Raw genomic sequence first — 26,569 nt, 5'->3', positions numbered from 1 at the left:
AATTCCACCGGACAGAGATCACTCGCGGGGAATATTTCTAATAATTGATCTCGTCGATCATATTGATCTCATATTTCACATAAACCACGTTATTTCTTCTATCCCTATTCTATCGTATATTTCGTAATTTTGTTCTATACAGATATCTCGAGCAACGATTCTCGCGTCCGTGTACATTTCTCTTTCGTTACTCGAATATTCACATTTTATCCACCGAGTGCTCGAAATCTTTACTACGATAACGTCACGATCGGAAACTCGCTCGGCCTCGTCGACGATACGAATTATAAATACGTATTTATTATAAATCGAGCACCGGGTAACTCGAAGCCGAATATACATCGAAACGTTAACCGACGAGGAACGCGGCGACACCGTTGCGTTTCCGGGTCGACACCACCGACGCGGATCGGATTTCGCGGGAAATTAAATTGTTTGAGCCATTAGCGACGATCGAACCATGCAGGTCGAAAAACGGAGCATCGACGAACGGACTTACGCGGCATACGCGAAAATTCCTCTCGATTCCCTCCAGTTGGTCCTTTTTCGCTGCAAAACCGACTCGTTGAAAATTCCCTCCCCCTACCCAACCCCTGTCTCGCGAAACGTCGATAATTACGACACGTTTTCGTCGCGTCGAAAGTTTCCCGCTCGACGATAGAAAAGCGCGGCAAACTGTTCGCGAAACGCAATTAGCGGATGTTTCGTTCGTCGATGCCGCGGCCGGGACGAGTTTTTCGCTCCGATCGGTGCCACGATGATAAATCGGGGGAAACGAGCGTCATTCGACGAACTTTCGAACGTGAATTAGCCCGGTAAAAAGACGCGATCGCGCGTGCTCGATCAAATCACCGGGCAAATTGAACGCGGACCCGCGACACGGTTGTTGCTCCATTAGCTTAACTTTCAGGGGGAGACACCGCGTTGTAATTATTTAGCGAATAACATTCCGATGAAACGTTACGTTTCGCGTGCGGGTGAACGGGCGAGAGTGTATCGATAAACACGCGTGTATTTACCGGGTGGTTCCGAGAGTCATTTCGTTCTCCAAAATGGAGAATATGTAATTTAGTAAAATGTTTGTGCACTTTGAAAAAATGGTGTTTTGTTTTCATTGGGAAAAAAAAGAAATTCATTTTTTCGAACAACCATATGTGAATACGTGTATCGTTTTTGAGGGGCTCGAAGCGCGTCGAGACGTAGAAGAAGCGAGTGAACGCGCGAGAGGGTAGAATTATCGTCTCTGAGAAGTTTGACAGAGTGTCGATGCGCGCGAGAAGCGAGTAAACGCGCGAGGATCGTCTCTGAGGGACTCGAAGCGCGTCGAGATGTAGAAGAAGCGAGTGAACGCGCGAAAAACGAGCGTACGCGCGCGTATCGTCTCCGAGAAGCTCGACAGCGCGTTGATGTGCGCGAGAAGCGAGTGAACGCGCGAAAAACGAACGAACGCGCGCGTATTGTCTCCGAGAAGCTCAATGGTTCGTCCATGCGCGCGAGAAGCGAGTAAACGCGCGAAGATCGTCTCTGAGAGACTCGAAGCATCGAGAAGCGAGTGAACGAGCGAACGCGCGATGATTGTCTCTGAAACATTCGGAGCGTGTCAACGCTCGCGTATTGTCTCTGAGAAGCTCGACAGTTCGTCCATGCGCGCGAGAAGCGAGTAAACGCGCGAAGATCGTCTCTGAGAAACCCGAAGCATCGAGAAGCGAGTGAACGCGCGAAAAATGAGCGAACGCGCGCGTATTGTCTCCGAGAGATTTGAAGCTCATCGAGACGTGAAAGAAGCGAGTGAACGCGCGAGAGTATTCTCTCCGAGCGTCGCGTGGACGCTCGCGTGTCGTGAAACGTTCGATCAAACCGAGTGAACTTACGAGGCAACTCGATACACTCGCAAACGCATTCCACGAAATCAATGACACACGTTCGTTGTCCTCGCTCGCCAGTTGTCTCCCCCTCCCCCGTCACTCGACGTTAAAAATATCGCTCCGTTGAAAGCTTCTGGTTTTGGGGGCGGAAACGATTCGATAGATTCGAGTTCGGTTCACACCGAGCGTTTAGGCGGCGGTAACCAATCGACCATCGTGTCGTTGCACCAATCTCGACAAAGTACGAGCTTCGACAGAAAAATATTGCACACTCGCGCGGAACGAAAGAACCCAGAGGGCGACACTGGTCATCGTAGAGTGCGGTTACGTTTACTACGAATGCGCGATACATCGGTTACGTTAATTGTATGCAATCAGTAGTGGAGCATACGCATTAGGTGCTCGTTTCTTCGTTGAAAATTCGATCGAACGGAACAATTAACGTTCACTGTCTCCATTCCCCGATTCGTACGTGCTCTTTCGAATAAGAAACGAAAGTACAGTAATGCCCGCTTTGGTGTTCACAGATGGCTCTGAATACGGAACACCTAAGTACGTTTACATCATAAACGTATCGTTCGAATCGAACTCCTATTTTTATTAAATACTCGCTTAAATTTCGATAGACTCGCCTCTCCTAAATTCCAGCGTCATTCTCAACCTCGTCATCCTCATCCTCGTCATTCTCATTCTCGTTATTCTCACGACTGCTCGTTGTCTCGAACCTAATCCGATTCTACGATTCGCCGACCCCCGATTTAAATACAAACGAGCGTTAACCTACTTCTTTTCCTTCTTTTTCGACGTTCCACAGAGTGTGCATTATTTTTCGTCCGATATTTGTACCACGGTGTCTCGTTCGTTTCGAAACGAACACTCTCGGGCGGATCGATGCATCGACTATTCGAGCAACCGTTTTCCAGTATCCTGCGTTTCGATACGAGATTCTCGGTCGCGTAACTTCGGGGAAACTCTCGAACGGATATCGATGAACGTCCATCGATGGTGCATTCGTTCGAGTGCATCCGCGGCGATGTCGCAGTTCATTGATAACCAACCACGGTTATAATTGGGCAGGGAGGTCTAATGGAGCCGTGGCCACTGACGAAACGTCGGGATCTCGGAAATCACGGGCCACGATCGTTGCTCGACGTTAATCGCGTCGATCGATCGGTCCTGTACACGAGAGGTACTCCGTTACCGAGATCCGTGCAACTGGAAGTCTTACTCGATCCGTTTCCGAGCGAGAATCCCGAGCCGAGTCGACGATCAACCGAAATCTCCCGAAATCTATGGTGGGACGCGCGCGCGTACGTTGCAACTGACTTGGATTCGAGTCGCTCCGTACGGTCACACGCAACTCGAGTTAACTTCGTCCCGTTCCAGCGGCCGTTGCATAATTTACGGTCTCGTTATCGTTTCAAAATGCACTCGAAGCGGAAAGCTCGGCCGTGTCCGTCGCCCGACGCTCTTTATGCGTTGTAAATACGGCAATTAAACCTAACTTCGTTGCTACGTATTGCCCTGTGTATAATTTGCGGGCATATTGCGCGTCCCGAAACGCACCGTGCACGGAAAGCTCGCGAGTAGATGCCCCGCGGAGAAGCGGAGAGAGAAAACGATTACTCCGGGTCGAAAACGGTGACACGCGACGACGAATACCACGAAGAGGGAACTCGTCCACTAAAATACAATTACCGTGCTACAATGGCGGTCTTCCCGACCCTGGCGCTACCGAGCATGACCAGTCGGTAGCAATTCCGTGGCGGCGGCTTGCAGGCGTCCTCCTGCGAGGACGTCGACGCGGGACTCGGGCTGACCGGTATCGGAAGGATCCCATCCTCCGAGCCCGAGGGCCCCTCCAACTCGGGGCCAGCCTGTGCCCCCCTTCGGGCCCTGTTCACCCGATGCTCCACCTCTTCTACCGCACTTCCGCTTCTGCGGAGCCTCTGCACGCAGCACAGAAGTCGGCCGCACGCCTCCAGCTGAAACAAATTACCGTTTCTTAACAACTCGACTTTTAACTTTCACTGACCACGACTACAGTTAGAATATATTAAGTTCTTCGGAGAAGTTTCGTTTTACAAAATGGAGAATATGTAATTTAATAATATGTCTACACGCTATGAAACAATCGTGTTTTATCGAAAGAAACGAAATGATTTTTCGAACGACCAGATAGTTTCGGTTGCTTCTGAAAGAGACAGTTCGAGAGTAAATGCGATACGAAGGTACCAGCCTTCAGAGTAACAGTTGCCTGCCATCTTGGGTACAGTGAGTCTCGAGATAGATGTCTCTTAATATTTTCGCTCTCGAAATTTACCATCTCTGGAATCGTGCTCTAAGAGAGTGGACATTTCGAAGCAAAGAGTTCACTTTCGAGTTCCCCAGGGACTCGTGAAAAAATTATTCTCAGATATATATCCTGGAACTGTTCCAAGCTTCTTGAGAGTATCACCAAAAGGTACCGAAATGCTTCTATTTTAGAAATAATATTGGCTCTAAAAAAATCGTGTTTCATTTTCCCCCAAAAAATAACGAAATTACTTTCCGAACAATGTAATAGTTTCGATCTCTCCTGAAAGAGACAGTACGAAAGTATTTCAATGACTTTTGTTCTCAAAATTCGTTACTCCTAAGTATTATCCACTTAGAAAAGTGGATATTGCAATTTCGAGGAAGCTGACTTTTGAATCCCCCGTGAAACAATCGTCGCGTGTATTACGCAACTATTGCGAGAATACTTCGTATTATTCAAAATGACCACGTTATTACGAGACGCGAATAGTTTACCATAGTTTTAAGAAAGATATCGTTTATGCGGTATAGTTCACGAGACGCAGTTTACGCAAGACCACCGGTATATTTACTCCGAAACTTGTACTTTTTCGATGTTTAATTAACTCGTTCGTCGTTTAATTATTCCGCGCCTTACCCGGACGAACCGCTCCGACTTGGCGAGTCTTCTTACAACATTTTACCTCAATGTTCGCGAGATGGTAGCAATATTACGGTTGCAATACTGTTCGAGGTACAGATCGAAAGTACGATCGAAAATCTTCCGGGAGCGTTTCAAATCTTCCGTTCTATCGCAAAGTTTGGAAGAAAGTTCGAACGAAAGACTTTGTACAATCGAACGGGGGAATGCATTAAGGTTAATATTTGAAGGTTTCTAGTTGAATTTAAAATTCAATTCACTTTTATTGTAGAGGGAGAGAGAGTTATCTTGGTAACTCGTCCTTACGAATCTTCGATTAAAAGATCATTGATTCAGCGAACAAAATGATCGCAGTGGGTTTAAATATTCATCGAGTAGGAGTATTTTAAGTTTTAAACGAAGAAACAATTGAATACAAATCACCGTTCAATTCTTTCGGCAACGAAGTAATTCGATACGATTAATTTCTTTAATATACGATTTTAGTTTCTCTCGCGATTCGATACACAATCTATTAAAGTAATTAAGTATTGTATATTAAAAAGAAAAAGTTAAACATTATTTACACAAAGTGGATACTCCATTGAACACCTCTCTTATCATTGGTTACGCATAGTTAGGGTTTCCCCAAATCGAAAGAAGTGAGCAATTGAACTTGTGACAAGGTACCTCGTTTTTCTCGGCAATTCTGGCTTTTCAAGAAAATTCCTGTTTTTCGAAAACTGCTCTGCAAGAATCGTCCACTGGTTATTGAAAGGCAGGCAAAAAAAAAGCTGTTCGTTCGTCGGACGGTGTTATCGTTGCGTTAATATTTCGTTCGAATGAAATTTTAATTCTTCTGTTCGGTGTTTTTCGCGCGTACGCGAAAGTTCGTGCACCCGTATTGAAAGCGCGCGCGCGTGCGAAAAATTTTTCGTCGCTCGTACTCGAGTTCGATTCGTTTCGTCCAGGTGGTTGTGCATTTCGAGTTTTCGGGGGGGATTCTTTTCCCACGAAACCGATGCCAACCGGTTCGATATTTTCTTTCTTTTTTTTTCTTTTTTTTCGCGAAACGCGACGCGTAATCCGCGCCAGCTCGAGCGTATCTATACCTCGATTCGTTTCTCGAGCGAAAGAGTCGTCGTTGTTCTTTTTTCTTTCTTTTTCTTTCAAATCGTACGCGTTTTATTTACGTTCGACGCGGAACGTTCAAGTTCCCCGCGATTCCCCACCGCTGCCTTTCGTTTTTAATCGGTTTCGCGAGCGCGAGGAAAATAACGACCGGGCCACGTGAACGGGGACGAAATTAAGGTAGAAATATTTTTTATCGGCCCGAAAGAGTCCTGTTCGTTTTGTTCGCGACAGCGGCCAGCACTCGTCCCGCGAGTAACGAAGCGACGAAGCGAGACTCAAAGTCGACGATGAACGAAACGGGGCAAATTATTTCACGCCGGATTAACTGCTGATCTACGCTGCGTTTCGTGGAGATCCGAGTCGACTGCAATGGTTTTCAAGAGGAAAGAGCATTAGCCGCGGTACAATGTGCTTTTCAGTGCGCTCCATTCGCTCGCGAATAATTTTCGTCGCACCGAAACGTCCCGCGAAGCAACTTCAACGGAAACTAAGTCCCGTAGTTTTCCTCGCGATTTTTCCCGCCTGTTTTACTCTCGTTTAATCGTGCTTCGGACACGTCCTTCCATTTTCCATTGAAAACAAAATGCCCGACCCCGGGAGCAAAGTCTCTCGTAAACGATACACAAAAATGGGAATTATTGAAAAGTTCGATCGAAGTGGACGTTCCTCGACAGGGGAAATTCCTCGATTAGATTTCAAACGGAATCCCACACGGATGGAAAACTGTCGAGGAAAATTTTGAACCGAAGGAAGTATTGGAAAGGATCGAATATGTGAAACTGGGATTGTTGAAAAGTGGAATCGATGTTCATTGACGAGGGAACAATTGCAAGGAAAATTTCGAACCGAAGGAAGAATCGAAAAGGATCGTATATATGAAATTGGAATTGTTGAAAAATGGAATCGATGTTCAGTGATGAGAGAACGATTTCGTGGAAAATTTCGAACCGAAGAAAGAATCTAAAAGGATTGTATATATGAAACTGGGATTGTTGAAAAGTGGAATCGATGTTCATAGACGAGAGAACGATTTCGAGGAAAATTTCGAACCGAAGGAAGAATCGAAAAGGATCGTATATATGAAACTGGGATTGTTGAAAAGTGGAATCGATGTTCATAGACGAGGGAACGATTGCAAGGAAAATTTCGAATCGTACGAGAAAACGTAAATCGAAAGAGACGTCTTTCTCTTCTCTTTCTTCTCTTCTCTTCAGAAAAGTGAAACGCAAAGCTCGACGCGATCCATCGAGGAGAAACATTTCTCGACACCGATACGAACGACTTTGAATAGAATTTCATGCAATCGGGAATACAGCCTGGATGTGCATCGAACATGGAGACTCGATCGAAACGAACTAGGCGAGAAATCTACGCGTTTCGCGTAAAAATCAACGCGATTGTTTACCTTCGCGTCTCGGAAGAACCGAGGCCTCGTTAGAGACGGTGTTCCGAATCAAACAAACATTAATACGAAACGTGACGCGATTGCTTTCGACGAACGTGATCCGCGGGCTCCATTCGGATATCCGGGGGATAAATTTCCCAGCGTGGGATCTCGTTAGATCCAACGTGACACATTTTTATGCGTTACGCGCGCCTGCACGAGAGGAGTCTGCTGGAAATCACGACAAATTTCACGGAATTCTTCCTCCGTTCGTGACACCAGGGGTATCTTTCGTTCGACGTTGAGTCAGTACCTTCTGATTTCGATCGAGCGACAATCACGCGGGCGTGTGTCGCTTGAATAACGCCAACGATGATAACGATAATAAACCTTTAACGTACCGAGATTGTATGAGTCTAAAAGTTTGAAAAAAAAAATAATGACACGGTATCGAGCGAGTAAAATTAAGCTCGCATTCCGTACAAAGGGTAGCCACGGTTATACCCTGTTATTACCTTGCCTTAGACCGATGTAAGATCGCGATTCAAAGAGTGTTGTTTTTCTCTCTTCAAATCACTCGAGAAGAGATCTTCGAGTGATCGATCCCCTAAATAACTGTTGTACTCGTGCGTGGTTTATGGATATATGTATATTTATTATAAATTACAGTGATAATAGTCTTAGATGTAGTGTCGGTGGTTAGTTTCGCTTGGTACGTCTTTCAATTGTCTCGTCTTGTCGTCTTTTCAGTCATACTGTCCGCGACACACTCTTCGGACATACTCTGGTCGTCATACTTTGTCATACTGTCTCATACTGTGTCATACTGTCTCATACTGTGTCATACTGTCTCATACTGTGTCATACTGTCTCATACTGTGTCATACTGTCTCATACTGTGTCATACTGTCTCATACTGTGTCATACTGTCTCATACTGTGTCATATCGTGTTACTGTCTTAACGTTCTTCTCGCGCTCTATATAGTCATTCCCATTCGTTCTCTTTCATTCCAATCCTCGGTCTCTCTCACTTGAGACATTCGGTCACGTTCGGTCATCCTAATCGTTCGTCTTTCCCAAACACTCTTCACTTTCTCCGAACCACATGTATTCCCTTTCATCCCCGTGCATTCTCACGCTCGGTCTTCGCGCAAGAGCAAGACCCCCTGTAAAGGATACTCGTGCCTTCCAGGAAAGCTAGCGGACCGATCGGCGTCAAATGTTTAGTTTAACTCAAGTCCGATCCCAGTCCAGGATCCCAACCATGTGATATGGCAATGCCCCATCCTTAACAGTAACAGGTATATTCTATTAAATCGACTACGTAACATGGGCTACCACTCGCCCCACTCAATCGAGTTCTTCATAAGTGAACTGCACATTGCTCCCCTACTGTGCATTCACAAATTTGTGAAAGACCATGGCGTGAATCTCTGACTGCCAGTGAGGTCTGTCTGTCCGTTTGATACTGATCCAAAAAATTATGAATTTATTTGTATAAAGTGCACCATATTTATAAACCGCTACAAGTTATAAGCATCTGGTAATAAGTATGTGGCGGCGTTACCCACGCTTGCCACCAGAGGGAAACTCATCACCAACCGTTTCCCGCAAGTTCCCGTACCTGCTTCGATCGGTATATATACGACCTCTTACCGATCTTCCAATGTCCCGGCGTAAGGATGCCTTACCGACGAGTCCACTAGCAGGCCCGGGATGAAACGCTCTCCCCACTCCTATTTCCTTTCTCGCAAACATTTCAAATTTAGAGCCGCCAAAAGTATTATATATTGCCAATAGTTATAAGTATGTAATTATAAGCACTATGTACAATCACTGGTAATAAGCATTTACTTATGTATAACGATACATAACGATGTATTTTCGGGTAATCTTAAATTATGTATTCCATTTCTTGCTTCGTACTGTTAGTATGCACATCGATGTGCATGCTGCTAATAACCCTGTACTGGGTTCATAGCGTAAATAAAAAAAAAAAAAAAAGAAACTCAAGTCCGACCGCGCGCGTTATATTGTTTAGGCCTACGCTCGAAGCAGGCCTAAGCGGACGCGGAAAATCCGATACTACAAGAGCAAGGTAAAGAGACGTGTAATACGGAACGATGATCGAAGAACTCAGTTCCGTTGGTTAAGTAATAATTCCGAATCGTGTGCAATCCAAGGGATCGTTTATCCGTGTTACGTTCGCTCGGATCGTTTTCGGAATTCACGTACACGAGACTCGGCAATATCGATTATCGGTCGTTGCGTCGACGAGAAGACGCGAAACGCGATATTTCGGAAATATTCGAGCGCGTTAATTTTCACGGTATGCCGTTCGCGATGCAGAAATTATTATCCCCGCAACGTCGAAACAAAGAAACGTTGGAATTTCAGCGGCGAAAGGACCGACCGACCGAACTCCACCTACACTCGTGCTGCATTTATTACCGACACGCGTCATATTTTTCGAATATTTCGCTCGATTTTCGTCCGCTACGATTCGATTCGAGCCGCGCAATTACCGAACGAATTTATTCGCCGTATCGTATTCGAGCCTCGTACGTTTCCGTTATTTATAAATAACGACGGGAGAAATTAACGCGCGTCCACGAAACGTATCGTGCTAACGTCGTTTTATTCGGTGCTGGTTAATCTGGAGACACAATTATCGACGTTGCGCTCCGCCGTGCATCGCTTTCGTCAATTTCGATGATCACCCGAGCCACGGTTCCCGCTGTTTCGGAATAATTCACGGCGATTCGTTTCGCGCGATCGGGTTCACCGTTTGAACGTTTCGCGAACGCGTACCGGATGTTTCGACGATCGTACCGCGTCGCAAATTCGGAGATTAAAGTAATCTGCGAGGTATCGCGACGCGTGTAAAAGATTCCAGCGTGGAGAAAGAAAGAGAGAAACGAGAGAGGATGTAGATAATAATACTATATACGGAAGTCGTTGAGTCAACGAACGGGTCCGGTGTATCCAATTTAAAGATTGGGCAACACGTGCAACGTACGAACGAGAAAAATATTATTTCGTACACGGTGTTCGTTAAAATAATTTCAATTCCATGTTCAACGTTTCGTGGAATTATTGACTACTCGACACGCAATGATCTGGTAATAATTGATCGGCAGTGGGGGACAATTTCTCGTTACCGATTATATTTTCATTCTTGGGAATTATTAATTCTTGTTATGGAAGCAAATTTTCCTCCAATTTTGTCAAGTATTGTTCATACTACAAATCACTTTTTTGAAAGTTGTAGTTCACCGATTCTGGTCTTAAGTTACGAGAAAAATATTTTAAACTGGTACAGAGGACTGTATCTCGTTTTCTTGATTTTCATCTAGTATCGTTCGCGTTACTAATCACTCTTTTAACAATTTTTATATTACTGACTCTGGTCTTAAGTTACGAGAAGAAAACAAAGATCTAGCAATAAATTAATCGGCAGTGGGCGACAATTTCTCGTTATTGATTATATTTTCATTCTCGGGAATTATTGATCCTTATTATGGAAGCAAATTTTTCCCCAGTTTTGTCAAGTATCGTTTGCGCTACTAATTACTCTTTTAACAATTTTTATATTAAGTCTGGATTAAGTTACGAGAAGAAAATTTAAAACAGTACAAGGCACTCTGTATCTCGTTCTCTCGATTTTCATCAAGTATCGTTCGCTCTACTAATCACTCTTTTAACAATTTTTATATTAAGTCTGGATTAAGTTACGAGAAGAAAATTTAAAACAGTACAAGGCACTCTGTATTTCATTTTCTCGATTTTCATCAAGTATCGTTCGCGCTACGAATCACTTTTTTAACAATTTTTGTATTACCAAGTCTGGATTAAGTTACGAGGAGAAAATTTAAAACAGTACAGGGCACTCTGTATCTCATTTTCTCGATTTTCCTCAAGTATCGTTCGCGCTACTAATCACACTTTTAATAATTTTTATATTACCAACTTTGGCTTACGTTACGAGAAGGAAACTTAAAGCGGTACAGAGATACATTCAGTATCTCGTCCGTGCATTCCGGTTCGAGTCAAAATTAAATCCACTCTTTCTTATAATTCATAGTAAGACAACGAGGGATAATCTTTCTTCCTCTGTACTTCTTAAACAATAAAACGACGTTTGTACAACATTGTCGTACGTCCAGAACCGAGATCCATTTCGTTACTTTTCAAACACACTACACTTGTGGTCCTTCGAGCCATTTTCCACGCGAAATTACGCAACGGATCGAAAGTGTCAAAGTCGAACGATTCGACGCGGTAACATTTTCTAAAAAATTCTCACTGGCAAAGAAAAAACGCATCTTGTCGTTCGCAACGCGTGCAAAAGTCCTCCTTTCCTCCGAGAGTTCGCGCTATTTACAACCTCTTTTGCGTGTCTCATCTCCGAGCAGTTTTTCCAACGACCGCTGTAACGCGGGAAACGTAATTTCCTCCCGGTTCGGTCGCGAGTAAACGCAGAATTTCATTTAGAAACGGATTACGTCCCTCGAAGAGCCGAAGATTATACGTATCGTGGCGGTTAAAGGTAGAACGGAACGAAATTTCCGCGAACAATGGAAACCGAGAGGAGTCGAGCGGCACGAAAACGCGATCAATCGTTCGGTTAGGTGTCCAGAACCGTCCTCTCGCGAAGATATTTTAAAACCTATGGCCATCTTGGTCCACGCACGTCCCAGTTCAAGGGCGAAGGGTCTCGACCTATTGGTCACCGTGTTACGTGCTCGACGATCTTGTGAAAAATTGCACAACTGCTGTCGTTTTCTCTCGACACACCACATTGTGTCTACGACCTCACGGATGAATTTCGTCCCTCTTGTAACGCGTACGATCGACGAGTCTTATCGTTGTTCGAGATCGTGCTTCCGGAGAGTGGAATTAAATTCTGAAATATTTTTAGAAACTAACGGATGTTCTTTGAATTTATACAAAAAAGGTCACGCTGTAAAATTTGCATTAACGAGGAAAGTACAGTCTACAGAGAGAATTATATATTTTCGTTTACGTTTTACGGACAAGTTTCACATTTCGACGCGAGATATCTGAGCGGTGAATAAAAACAGTTGCACGATTTGGAGATCGCGTGGAGAACGTCCGGTTAAGCGGTTCTCGTTTCGTCCGGTAGTAATTACCGCGAAGAGGCGGAGAAGTTCTCGAAAATGGAGATCCGTGGGCACCGCTGGAAAACGATAAGAAACCCCAACGTGCTTCCCAAAGGAACGATCCGAAAGGTTCGAGATCGAGCCACGAGGAATTAAATTAAAGGGATTAATTGATTCGAAACTTGCTCGGTGAACGTGGCCAACGCGAAAGAATAATTTCGTGCTTCGACGAGTTTTCGGAGCGAGGACGTAGCCATCTTCGATGGTGTTGCGAATTAGGGGAAAGGGAAAGTAAGCTGGCGGATTTTCATCGTTTTTACGTTTACCAGGAATATGTCTACCAGAAATAATAGACTTCGTCCACTAAATTGTCCATGTATTGTTCTGAGGTTGATAAGATTCGTTTTGGAAGGATTGAATTGATATTGAATTTAGATCGTTCCTTGGTGCGCTACTGTGCCAAGTGCAAGGAAACGCAGTCGATCGAGAGGCAATATTCTTATCTCGTAGTGTACATCGGAAGAAACCTTTTCAGCTTCCAATGCTAACCGGAGAAAACACTCGCGGGAATATCGTGAGAAGGGTTAGCGACTAGTTCTCTACAGCATCGTTTAGAAATACTAGGGCACTTACCGAAAGTGAATCTAAAACTGTTGCAAACTTATCGAAAAAGTTGAAGAAACACTCCCTAGTTTGACATTTTTGCAGTGGGAATAAAAATTGAAACTTTTTTGATAGCTCGAATTCTTGAGAATAATATAAAAAAAGGTCACGCTGCAAACTTTGCATTAACGAGGAAACTATGACGTCTACAGCGAGAACCGTATTTCTTTCGTCTCTTTTCTATGAAAAATACCAAGTATTCTAATATTTACGTCACGTGGGCGTACGTGGTTTATAAGCGGTGACCTTGGAAGGTCAAAATATTTCTCGCGGACAGTACCATATTCGTATGAAGATACTCTCAAGTCTACCCAACGCAATTAGTGATAAAACTGTGACGTTTGTAGCGAGAACCGTACTTCTTTAGTCTCTTTTCTACGAAAAATACCAAGTATTCTAATATTTACGTCATGTGGGCGTACGTAGCTTATAAGCGGTGACCTTGGGAGGTCAAAATATTTCTCGCGGACAGTACCATCTTTGTACAAAGACACTATCAAGACTACCCAACGCAATTAGTGACAAAACTGTGACGTTTGAAGCAAGAACCACATTCCTATCGTCACTATTTTACGAAAAATACAAAGTATCTTAATATTCACGTCACGTGGGCGTATGTGACTTAAAAGCGGTGACCTTGGGAGGTCAAAATATTTGACTATCTTCCTACAAAGACATTATCAAACCTACCCAACGCAATTAGTGATAACACTGTGACGTTTGTAGCGAGAACAGTACTTCTTTCGTCTCTGTTTTACGAAAAATACAAAGTATCCTAATATTCACGTCACGTGAGCGTACGTGGCTTATAAGCGGTGACCTTGGGAGGTCAAAATATTTCTCGCGGACAGTACCATCTTTGTACAAAGACACTATCAAGACTACCCAACGCAATTAGTGACAAAACTGTGACGTTTGAAGCAAGAACCACATTCCTATCGTCACTATTTTACGAAAAATACAAAGTATCTTAATATTCACGTCACGTGGGCGTATGTGACTTAAAAGCGGTGACCTTGGGAGGTCAAAATATTTGACTATCTTCCTACAAAGACATTATCAAACCTACCCAACGCAATTAGTGATAACACTGTGACGTTTGTAGCGAGAACAGTACTCCTTTCGTCTCTGTTTTACGAAAAATACAAAGTATCCTAATATTCACGTCACGTGAGCGTACGTGGCATATAAGCGGTGACCTTGGGAGGTCAAAATATTTCTCGCGGACAGTACCATCTTCGTATGAAGACACTATCAAGCCTACCCAAAGCAATTAGTGACAAAACTGTGACGTTTCCACTGAGAACCACATTCCTTTCGTCTCTTTTCTACGAAAAATACCAAGTATCTTAATATTCACGTCACGTGAGCGTACGTGGCATATAAGCGGTGACCTTGGGAGGTCAAAATATTTCTCGCGGACAGTACCATCTTCGTACAAAGACACTATCAACCCTACCCAACGCGATCTTAACGCGATCTGTGACAAGATGTTTCAAGCTCAAGTCCACCACGTCCAGAAACAAGAAATTATCCTCCGTCGTTTCAAAAATCTTACAAAAAACGTTTCGAGACCCCGCTGGAGTGATCGGCGTCGCGACGCGTCCCAAACGGTCGCTCCTTCATCCCAAGCCCTTATCGTTCACCCCCAGTCGCGCCATACATTAATTCACCCCCTCGGAACACTTATCGTCCGCGCTTCCACGCACCGCGCGTGTATCGCGCGTGGCCACGCGCTTGTCCCCGTTTCAGTTTTCCCGCGCGTAAACGAGCGCGATAAAATTCCCGCGGCCGTGTTACGTAACGGGCAAATAAAGGAACGTAACCCCCGCTCGAGACGCTTCATCCGGCCGTAACTCCATTAATTAACGAGAAGACGGCCGTCTCGAGGAACGAACGAAACCCAGGCCGGTGGAACGTAGAAATTTGATTAAGTCCGATTGCCGCGGTGTCCAATTACCCCGGGCCGTGGAACGTGTTCGAATAAAATGTGTAATTAAACGTAACGAGCGTAAAGCCATTGTAGAGGGATTTTTCGAACGGTCAACGGGACACGCTCCGTCCGTCTCGTCGAAGCTTTCGAGGAGCGAGCGGTTCTCTTTTTCTTTCTCTCTTTCTTTCTTTCTTTCGTTTTTTTCTCTTTCTTTCTTTTTTTGCCCCCGCGACGCTCATCGATCGTTTCGAACTAGGCGCCGTCCGACACACCCGCGTAAACTGGAATAAATCGCGACTATAAATAATTCAAATCGTGCGTGATCCGAGCGGCCGCGTTTCTCGCGCGGTGAACGCGAACACTGTTATCGACAGAAGTCCTCGGTCCTCGGCGAGTACCACCGCGGACCCTGTTTTTATCCTCCCGAGACCAGTGTTTCCCAAAGTGGGGGGCGTGGAACCACCCCCCTCCCCTCGCTGGGGGTCGATTTACGATCCAGCGACGGGAAATTTCTCACGGACGAAAAATTAACGCGGACGCCTTCCAACTTTTTATCGTAGCGATTCGTTCGGGTTTCGGAACCGTTGCAAGAAGTTTTTACGATCCGCTTCGGGGAACACCGAAGCGGGTATCGTCTCACGAAACGGAAAGAGCTCGCGCTGAAAATTTTTCTCACCCGGAAAAATTAACGAAAGAATCCAACTTTCTACCGATACGATCGTTCGGCTTTAGAGACCTAGGGAGTAACTTTTTACAGTCCCCCAACTGTGTTGTCCCAAAGTGGATTTTAGAGGGGGATCTCGCGATCGAAGAAGAACGACGAAGAATTTTTTCTCGTAGAAATATGCCAATGAGTCGTATTTTGTACTGATAATTAACGAAAGACTCCAACTTTCTACCGATACTATCGTTCGGCTTTAGAGACCAAGGAGTAACTTTTTACAGTCCCCCAAATATATTGTTTCAAAGTGGATTTTAGAGGGGGATCTTGCGATAAAAGAAGGGCGACGAAGACAATTTTTCTCGTGGAAAAATGCCAATGAGTCGTATTTTGTACCGATAATTAACGAAAGACTCTAACTTTGTACCGATAGGAGTCCCCCATTTGTGTTATTCCAAAGTGGATTTTAGAGGAGGATCTTGCAATCGAAGAAGGACAACGAAGACAATTTTTCTACCGATAATTAACGAAAGACTCTAACTTTTTACCGATACGATCGTTCGGCTTTAGAGACCTACAGAGTAACTTTTGACAGTTCCTGCCAGTGTTGTCCCAAAGTGGATTTTAGAGAGGATCTCGCGATCGAAGAAAGACGACGAAGACAATTTTTCTTGTGGAAATATGCCAACAAGTCACATTTTCCACCGATACCCCAATCGTTCGAGTTTAGCCACTACAAAAGTGTGTTTTCATAGTCCTAATCAATGTTTCTCAAAATAGGGGCACGGTAGGGTTATCAGATGAAAGAAGAAAATTTTCAACGTGGAAAACGTCGATCGAATTTTCGAACGATACTACTTCTGTCTCGAAACACAGAATTATTCTTCTCGATGGAAATATTCCAAAAGGAAATGATTTTTGGTACCGATCAGCGGTCGTTGAAGTTACTTCCGGTGAAAGGAACCGTCCATGGATGAACCAAGTGTTTTCCCTAGCGGAACATTCGTTTGGAAAACTCGTTCAGACACTTTGGAAACGTATCGGGTGGGTAATTGTTACGGTGAATGAAAAACATTTAATTTCGGTTTTGAATCGGTACGGGGGTCAAGGCGACCGGAAGAATCCATTTTCAATGGAAAAAAAAACTGGTTCGCACAATGCCGTTATAACGGCCAATAATTGGCGTTTCCTTTGTTCGGATTGTTATTCGAAACGTGGCGCGGTGGCCAGTTACAGGGACAAAAGTTGCTACGTAAAAATCGATCGTTTCCGCGCAAATGTTTACCGGCAGGTGTTCCTATAATTACTCCTCCGATGAGCGAGCATTACGCGGTCCGTGGCTTTGTGTAATAAATCCACAGGGAGGTTTTCAGTCGGTTAATCACAGACACCCGATCGAGTCATCCCTTTTTGGAAGGTTGACTTCGGCTCGAATCCCTGCTCTGCAAGATGAACGACTAACTCTCGATACAGGTTCGTGTTACGTACGGTAACCATCGAATAGAACTGTGTAAAATTACCTAGGTTTCCCTTCGTTTCTAACTTATTCGTATCGAACTCCGGGGAACGGAAACGACGATTCGTTTCCGGTAGTCCGTAACGCGATAAAGTAATGTTAACTTCGAGTTTGCGTGTCGTGCGACGACGATGTCTCCTGCGCGCTCGATCCCGTGCATTGTCGCGGGAACGTGAATAGCTTCTGCGAAAAACAATAACGATAAACTCGCGTCCTTCCACGACCACCTGCAACACTCCATCCGGGGGGTTGTTACGTAATTCTTATTAGTCACGGTGAATATTTCTCCGGGTGTACCGACACACGGTTTCAGAGGAACGTTCAAATTGCGAGAAGCGTGTCGCGAAAGTGACGCGATCTTCCCTGGTTTTATTTTTCTCGAGCTAAAAAAAAAAAGGAAAAAAAATTCTCGTTTCTGTCCCATCCACCGTATTGCGATGTAAAATGCAGAGCCACGCGTCCAACGATGCATATTTCAACGCGTGGAAAAAGAACAGAATCGCACCGAAATAGATGCAACATTTCCCCTGCGCGCGTTATTAGACGCATCTGTACCTACATGCAATCTTGATTACGTTCGTTGGACGAAGCTAGCCGGTGAAGCTGCGCGCGAACGTTCACGATGGTGTGAGTTCGCCGTTGTACGAGACTAGCGCGAAACCTCGTTACGCGCAAGATCGGAGGGAAAAAAGAAAAATGGATGAGAAAGGTGGGAGAGACCTGCCAAAGACTGCAGCATCGTAGCGAGTAATAACGAACGTTGAATCTACTTACTTTGCGCGAAACACCGCAGGAAGCACGATGGAAAGCTTCGCGATGCTCGTAAAAAGTGTAACCAACCGTCCAGCCATTTTCGGTCACTGTTATTATTGGATTACATTTTACGGTGCGGCTACGTGTTGCTTCTACGTGCTAAAAATTCTACCGATAAACATCGAACCACGTTCGCTGAAAACTTCGAAGGATTCGGGACACCAGGGTCAACCATCTATTCCGCGAGATCGAAGCTTCGATTATTTTTCCACTCTCGAAGACCAGTCTGGAAAGGTTTCGCGACACCTGTCGAGATACGTTTAAATCGTTAAACGCGAATCAACGCGATGGCGATTTTAACCGGCTGGAACGACACCCAGTCCACGAATAACGGAACGAGACAGCAACGTGTCGGGTGAAGGTGGCGGATTGAAATTATTAAACGTTGCATTATGCTGCGCGCGACATCGGGCCAACCGGTGTTTCTTTTTTCATAATTTTCCCTTTAAGCGCGAGTCGCACGATGCACTCTCGCGCTCTAAATATTTGAACGCGAACCCGTGCTCGCGAAACCTCGATAAAAGTCCGCGGATTTACGCGTTTTTTTTCGAACGCAATCGCGGGTCATCGCGACTTGACGAACAGTCGCGGTTTATACAATTTTTGTCACGAGACGTGGACTTTTACCGAGGTAGCTCGGTCCGTGAAATTACGGCAAACGACTCGAGGAATTATTTAGAAACGACCCTCCCACGGGCTCCCCTCTCGTTGCTTTCTTACGCCCCCGATGATTAATGGGAGCTCGCGTTTCACAGGGACGCGATGCCGCGTATTAACTACCGCTGCGGGCTGCGAGAAATTTTAATTAACATCGGGGGCCAATTATACGACGGATCGCCGCTACTCTCGTTGCGAAAGTTTCGACTTTCTTTCGCGCAACGTACCAACGGGGAAGTCTACTTATCTCGGTGAGCACGAAACGCGTTTACGATTCCCCGGTACCTAAAGAAAGGTTCACTCGAGTTGTTCGCGTTAGCGTTGCGAGAGCACGGAAATCGTGCACTCGTTTCGAACGTCGAGGTTCGAAATCCGCGAGGTGGGAACCGTGAGAGAGCGCTCGAGTCGGCCGCCATTGCGATACCGCGATTGCACGCAACGCGAAGAAGGGAGAGAGTCCGCGTACGTATTATTCAGCAATAATTCGATAAATGTTTGTTTCGCAGAAAACTCTGCAACACGTATAAAATGGCTCTTATTTTCTCTAAATGAAAACGTTAACGAATTGACTCTTGGATACAGTTTAAATACAATGACTCTCAATGAATCAAGAGACTCTTTGTCTCTGATTGTATAAAATATTTTCATTTACTTTCGAAAGAAGTATCCGCGATACTTCTGATCGATCGACGCATTACTTTCTTCCACCATCCCTACGAAATTAATCTTTTCCGTAGAAACGGATTCCATGTTCGATAATTGTAGGTAATATTTTCCTTCGGATTTGGAAAAGTGTGTTTCCACGGTGCTCGAAGAAAATCTTTCGGTCGATCAACGTTTTTGCCCGAAACAGTGGCCGGGAAGTTAATCCTGGAGGGTCCGGCGATCATTGGCGAATACGTGGCCCGTAGCAGAGCGTGTACGCAAAAAAAGGTGGATATCTCTGAAACAGACGGCTGCTAGGTGGATACGTTTGCTTAAAGAGAGCGGAATGAAAGTTTACCAGAGCACCAACCCCTGCACCAGGGGTTCCTAAATAAATTTGTTCTTATCCCCTGCCAGGCTTCGCGAATTGCTTCGGGCTTTCCCCTTTCCAATCCATTTTTTTCTTTTTTTTTCTCTCATTCCCTCGTTACGCCACTTCCCTCGCGCTCGCGTTCCGTTACTCCCTCCCGGAGGAATCCATTCTCACGACCGTCGTCTATTGTTTCGTGATTTATTTAGCGTTCAAAATTATCCTCGGATACGGAGGACGATTATTCAAATTCTTGGTTCGGTCCAGTTTCAAAGAGAACCACCCTCCAACCAAACGTACGCGTATCGCGATCGATCGAATGCACTTCGATTCGGATCGAAAACAGGATTCGATTTCTCTACTTCCTCGCGAAGCTTCGAATCTCCACGAAAATAGACTATGCATCCCAAAGAGACGCGAAACTTCGCAGATGGACTCGCGAGGAGGATCTTTGTCGAATCGATCGAGCTGCGCCCGAAACTAGGAAACAAAAAGCTGTTTTCCTCGCGAGAGAGAGAAAGAGACACACAAAAATGCAAGTACTCGGGCTGAAGATGCAACTAGACCGAGAGACCAAACTTTTCCGAGGATCTCGATTTATGTTGACTAAAGGCTTCTCCCTCCGGTTTAGAGGGTAACAAACACTCCTTTTAGGTCTTGAACTCCCTCTTATCCGACACCTTGTACATTCGCGCGATCTCGTTCTCGTTAATCACTTCTTGAATTTATACTCGAGACTCGTTTCCGTTTTTAAACTACACGTATTTCTTGTTTCAGAAACGAAGAGGACAACATGTACATAGCGTTCGGATACGCCGAGGGTTTAATCGCGCAAAGTCAACGTTAACAAACGAAGTTAATCGGTGTTCACCGGTATGCATAAACGTGTCCTCGTTGGGCGGTTACGTTGCTAGGATTACCGACACAATTAATCGTTTCGACGATCGCCCGGTTTGTTCCTCGCTTTCCCAATTAGTCCCTCGCGCGGGACGTATAAACTTTCCTCTCGTTATAAAATCGAACGTGACGCGCGAACGGCCCGTCCTCTCGACCGGTACGAGCTTCGTTTCGTTCGGAAAATTCGAAACGACCCTCGTTACGTCCCCGATGCTCCCGGGGCACTCGAAAGCGAGCATCCCGCGCCGCTTGTACCGCTTTCCCGCAAACCTTTTACTTTTATTTCTACCCCCACCGCCCAGCTCAGCGACGAACCCGACAAATAACAACCGAACCAATACCAATTCTCGCCCCCTTTTGTTTCCGTTGTCGGGACGGTCTCGTTCGCTCGCTCGGCTAACTTCTATCCGGGCAGAGGAGGGTGCACCATTGGAAACGGACCGTCTCGTAATACCTACGCCATTTTGAATAATACGAAGAAGCTCGCAATACTCGCGCAATACACGCGACGATTCTTTCACGGGGGATTCAAAGGTCAGCTTCGTTCCACGCGAATTGGGATAAGACACTTTTTTAATTCAATTCTTCGGAGTAACGATATTTCGTGAAGAAAAGTCGTCGAGATACTCGAGAACTGTCTCTTTCCGGAGAGAATTCGAGAAGAATATTTTATTTGTTCAAAATTGAATTAAAGAGATATTTTTCATATAAGACACAACGGTGCATTGTATTACCAGAGAGAATCTTAATAGCAGATCGAAAAGGTACTAAGTATCGGGTTGTTTGGAAAGTAATTTCGTTTTTTTTTTGGAGGAAACAAAACACGATTTTTTTAGGGTGTACAAACATTTTATTCAATTATATATTCTCCATTTTGGAAAACGAAATATCTTTCTGAACAATTCAATACTTTACAATCGTATTGTCTTGTTCGGAAAGTCGTTTCGTTTTTTTTTTGGTGGAAATGAAACACGATTTTTTCAGAGCGTGTAAACGTTTTATTCAATTATATATTCTCCATTTTGGAAAATGACTTTTCGAACAGGCCAATATTATTTTTAGAATAGAAGCATCTCGGTACCGTCTAGTGATACCCTCAAGAAGCTTGGAACAGTTTCAGGATATATACCTGAGAATAATTTTTCCACGAGCCCCTGGAGAATTCAAAAGCGAACTCTGTTCTTCGAAATGTCCACTCTCTTAGAGCACGATTCCAGAGATGGTAGATTTCGAGAGCGAAAATATTAAGAGACATCTATCCCGAGATTCACAGTACCCAAGATGGCCGCTGACCAATACTCTCAAGACTGCTGGTACCTTCGTATCGCATTTACTCTCGAAACTCGTTGCCGTATCAAAAACTGAATATTGCATTTGAAAAGTTGTACCGCCCCGACGAATATTATCCGCGCCCCCGCTCACGAAGAAACGATTACCGCTGTATTATGTATAACTCGAAGCCGCGCAAGTTTCGCGAGGTTCCACCTTTTTCGTATCTTTGAAAACGGAGAAGATATCGAGGTGACCTGTTTCCACTGGTGCACAGTGTAGAAGACGACAACAACAAGACCACCTTCGTTGTCGTCTAAACAGTGAAATTCAATAGAATCCGTTGCAAACCGAGCTCGAAGCGTACACTTCGTTCGGAATATACGATCTATGGGTTTTCGATTCCCTGTCTCTCGGCCGAAGGTGCGAATCGGTTTGAACAACGCCCGTGTTTAAACGTGTTCGAGAACGTTAAAAATATTGACAGACCCGACACTGCCGGTGTGTTTAACCCCGGTGTTGATAGGCTGGAATTGGCGTTGCGTAACCAGTGGCAGCGATGTCGACGATACCAGAAACGCTGGGGGGCAACTAAATATGTTTTGCGACTAAACGCGCGATTGTACACCCGGGGTCGATGCCAGCGTTCGAAACTGGTAAAATATAGGGTGTTTCGAGAAACGCACGGTTACACTTTCGAAACTTGTAATTGTCACGAGGATAAATTCGTGGGCTCTTTGGACCACTTTCTCGTAGCTTCGATAATACTGTTTAGTAATCGTAACACACTGTGTAATGAAAGTATACGGTGTAAGTATACTTTTACTACGGTAAAGTAAAGGTACTAGAATGGATTAATAAAGTGTAGGATGTTTGGAGAAATAAATGGTTACACTTTGGGATTTTATAGTCGCCACGAGGAAGAGAAGAGTTACACTTGTAGTCACCACGTGGAAAAGGAAAGCTCGTAGGTCCTTTGGACTCCATTCTCATATCACCGACGATACTCTTTATTAATCGTAACACTCTAGATAATAAAATTATTCAATAACAAAGGTACTAGAATGGACTAATAAAGTATAGAATGTTTGGAGAAACAAACGGTTACACTTTGGGACCTTATAGTCACCACAAGAAGAAGAAAAGCTCAAAACCTCTTTGGACTCCTTTATGATAGCATCGACAACACTGTATACTAATTGTAACACCTTACATAGTAAAAGTGTTTAATAACAAAAGTACCAGAATCGAATAATAAAGTACAGAACGTTTCGAGAAACAAACGGTTACACTTTGGGACCTTATAGTCACCACGAGGAAGAGAAGAGTTACACTTATAGTTACCAAGTGGAAAAGAAAAGCTCATAGGTCCTTTGGACTTCATTCTCATATCACTGACAACATTGTGTACTAATCGTGACACTCTATGTAGTAAAATTATCCAATAGTAAAGGTACCAGAACGGATTAATAAAGTATAAAATGTTTGGAGAAACAAATGGTTACATTTTGGGATTTTATAGTCACCACGAGGAAAACAAGAGTTACATTTATAGTCATCGCGTGGAAAAGAAAAGCTCTAAGCCTCTTTGGAATCCTTTCTCATATCATGACTAACATTGTGTATTAATTGTAATACCCTATATAATAAAAGTATCCCAAAACCGAATAATAAAGTACAGAATGTTTCGAGAAACAAACGACACTTTGAGACCTTGTAGTCACCACAAGAAAAAGAAAAGCTCAAAGCCTCTTTGGATTCCTTTCTCGTATCACGACTAACACTGTGCATTAATCGTAACACTGTTACATAAAAAAGGAACTAATAACAAAGGTACTACAACCGACAGATAAAATACAGAGTGCTTGGAGAAACACGGCTGCACTTTACAAGCTTGTAATTACCTCGAAGATAAAAAAGCTCGTACGCTCCCTGGACCCCTTTCTCGTCCCACCGAGAACACCGTGCATTAGTCGTTTATAACACCGCGTGTAACAGAAGCAATACCAAAGACACCAAAACCGACCAGTAAAGTGCAAACTTTGGAAGCTCGCAATTACCACGCGGATGAAAAAAGGCTCGTACGTTCCTCGCACCCCCCTTTCTCCGTATCATCGACGTCACCGTGTTTTAATCGGTCGTGACACCCCGTACCCTCGAAACATCCAACGTCGAGTTTGAATCGAAGTTGCTTCGTTAACCTCCGAGCGAAATATTATAATAATTACACCGTTCCCGTTCCGTGTTCCAGCATCGTGGAAACTCGCTCCCCTTAACTTTTAAGAAGTCGAACTTTCGAGAATCTCGAGATTTACGAAGCGAGCGAGCCGTGTCTCGCGTTCGATAATCGTGAAATGTTCGAGCACGGTGAACATCGGGCCAGGATCGAGACGGACTCGAAAATATCGATAAAACCGTTTCGAGGTCGTCGATTACCGATCGACTGCCAATGTTATTTCGTTTCTTCGGGGGCCACTTCGAAACGGATCCACTTCCGTTCGAGATCGGTCAAGGTATCGGTGCAAAGTGTCCCTTTCGACCAGAAGTCTCGACGGAAGTGCAATTTTCCCCTCGATTACGTCCGATTCGTTTTCTATTTTTTCTTCTTCTTTTTTTTTTCAACTTCAAAGCGACGCGAGGAGCGATTTTCTCGAGGCCTGGTTTCAATTTATCGAAAGTAATCTCTCGTTCCCCGTGGACGAATGTTGCGTTCGTAATTTCCGGTTTAATCGGTATTACCGAACCAGAGGTAGCTCGATTCTCCAACGAAATTTGTATTTTTACAGGGGTGTCTTCGCGATGTAAATCTCGCGATTGAATGTTTTCTTTTTTTCGTTCGTTCCTCGCGCTCTTTCGTTGTACTCTTTCGTCCACTTTGCGTACAGCTTGTTCTTATTAACAGACAAGGATCACGGTACCAGTTGTTAATATTTCGCGCAGCGTCAACGGTTTCCTAGGTAATCGCGATACATAAGCGTGAATTATCATCCGCGCGCGATTCGACGCGATCAGGTGCTCGAGAAACAAAAACCAACATGAGCTACACGTACGTTGCACATAGTTTGGTACACGAGATACTCGAGCAAGGATTCGTCGCTCGGTTGGAAATGGTTCCGTGCCCTAATCGAATCTTTTATCTCAAATTTGCAAAATTTGGTCGATTCTCGGTAAATCAATCGAGTGTGAATCACAAACGACCGAACCGACCGTAGAACAGAATGGATAAACGAAGTCTTGGTCGACGAGGAAATTTTTAACATCTTTCCTAGCTGCGCGATGTTCGAAATGATATTAGGATTCGCGATACGTTTGAAACGGTATGCAAAGAGATCGTGGAGTCGATCATCGGGACGAGGATACACTTTCCACGTTGTAAATCGACGTTATTCGGTTAATTCGATCGATCGCGTTCATCGTTACCAAAGCTGTCCCTCTGCGCGCAAGCTTCGCGTATCCGTAATCGATGGCACCGATTTCGAAAGGTTGTTTTTTTTTAATAATTCCTTTACCTCGTTCGAACATCCTCTCGTAACGTTATTAACGTATAGATTTTGCAACGAGGGGTATCTCTCGTCGATGTGGATAAATTATTATTATTATTATTATTATAGGTACCACTGTACTCGCAACGAGGAAGAAAATGTATGTTTTCGAATCGTTGAACACGACTCGATACGTTTCCATTGGGATCGTTTCGTTCCTGAATTATCCTATATGTGAAAATAATCGAATCGATGAATCGATACGAGCGAGTTTCGATCGGTTGTACGGCGTTTGTCGTGCCACTTGCGACGGATTCAACGTGCCACCGAAATCTTAAGCCGCGATTATATCCGCTCGCAGGACGCCGACGCGATAAGAGATAACGAGCGTTGGCTGCTCGGCTCGAGCACACGCTGCCAGCAATTAACATTTGCATAGCCGCCGCTAGGTCTACGGAATTCCCGCTACGATGCCGCCAAAGGCGAGCTATTTGCCACTTGCGTCGAGTATTCAAAGCCGAACCGTAAGCGCATTCCTCGACGAATCCGCGCCGATTCATCCTCCGCCAACCCCGGCTGCTCGAACCACGTTACCGATCATTCCTCCAGAGATCGTGAAAATATTCTACGATCCGTTTGTCCAGCTTGCGTCGCTCGACGACCGTTTATCGATCGAACGAAAGATTTTCTTCGAGGACACTCTTTAGCGAATTCAAAAGAAAATATTGGGTCGTTTGGAAAGTCGTTCCGTTTTTTTTCTTTTTGTTAATATGAAACACGATTTTTTTAGAGCGTATAAAGGGACAAAATCGTTGTACGGAAGAAGAAAATCCTTTCGATGGAGGACACTGCGAAATAAACGTTATCAAAACCGTGAAGTCGTCATAGTGTTTAATTATCGAGGTTCACGAGGGCACAAAAGATATGAATTTTAAAAATTGAAGGGACAAAATTGTTCCACGAAGAAAAAAATTCTTTCGATGGAGGACACCGCGAAATAATCGTTACCAAAACCGTTAAGTTGCCATAGTGTTTAATTATCGAGGTTCACGAATGCACAAAAGATACGAATTTTAAAAATTCAAGGGTCAAAATCCTCCTCCGATTCACCGTATTTCATGCGAAACATTCTTCTGTTAGAGGACACCGCGAAATAACCGTTACCCCAACCATTAAGTTGTCATAGTGTTTAATTATCGAGGTTCACGAAGACACTAAAGATACGAATTTTAAAAATTT

At 44.4% G+C, this 26,569-nt stretch overlaps 1 protein-coding gene across 1 annotated transcript in view; it reads right to left on the bottom strand.

The window, feature by feature from the left end:
* The window catches only part of LOC143147972 (dexamethasone-induced Ras-related protein 1), a 90,001-nt gene that overhangs the window by 29,547 nt on the left and 33,885 nt on the right, over positions 1-26,569 (bottom strand). Inside the window, exon 2 of the mRNA XM_076313758.1 lies at positions 3,564-3,850. Within this exon, the coding sequence (XP_076169873.1) occupies positions 3,564-3,607 (44 nt within the window). The 5' untranslated portion in view covers positions 3,608-3,850. The remainder of the gene's footprint in view (positions 1-3,563; positions 3,851-26,569) is intronic.

This window comes from Ptiloglossa arizonensis, chromosome 6, assembly GCF_051014685.1.
Source record: "Ptiloglossa arizonensis isolate GNS036 chromosome 6, iyPtiAriz1_principal, whole genome shotgun sequence".
NCBI lineage: Eukaryota > Metazoa > Arthropoda > Insecta > Hymenoptera > Colletidae > Ptiloglossa > Ptiloglossa arizonensis.
This window is presented reverse-complemented; position numbering and strand designations above follow the sequence as displayed.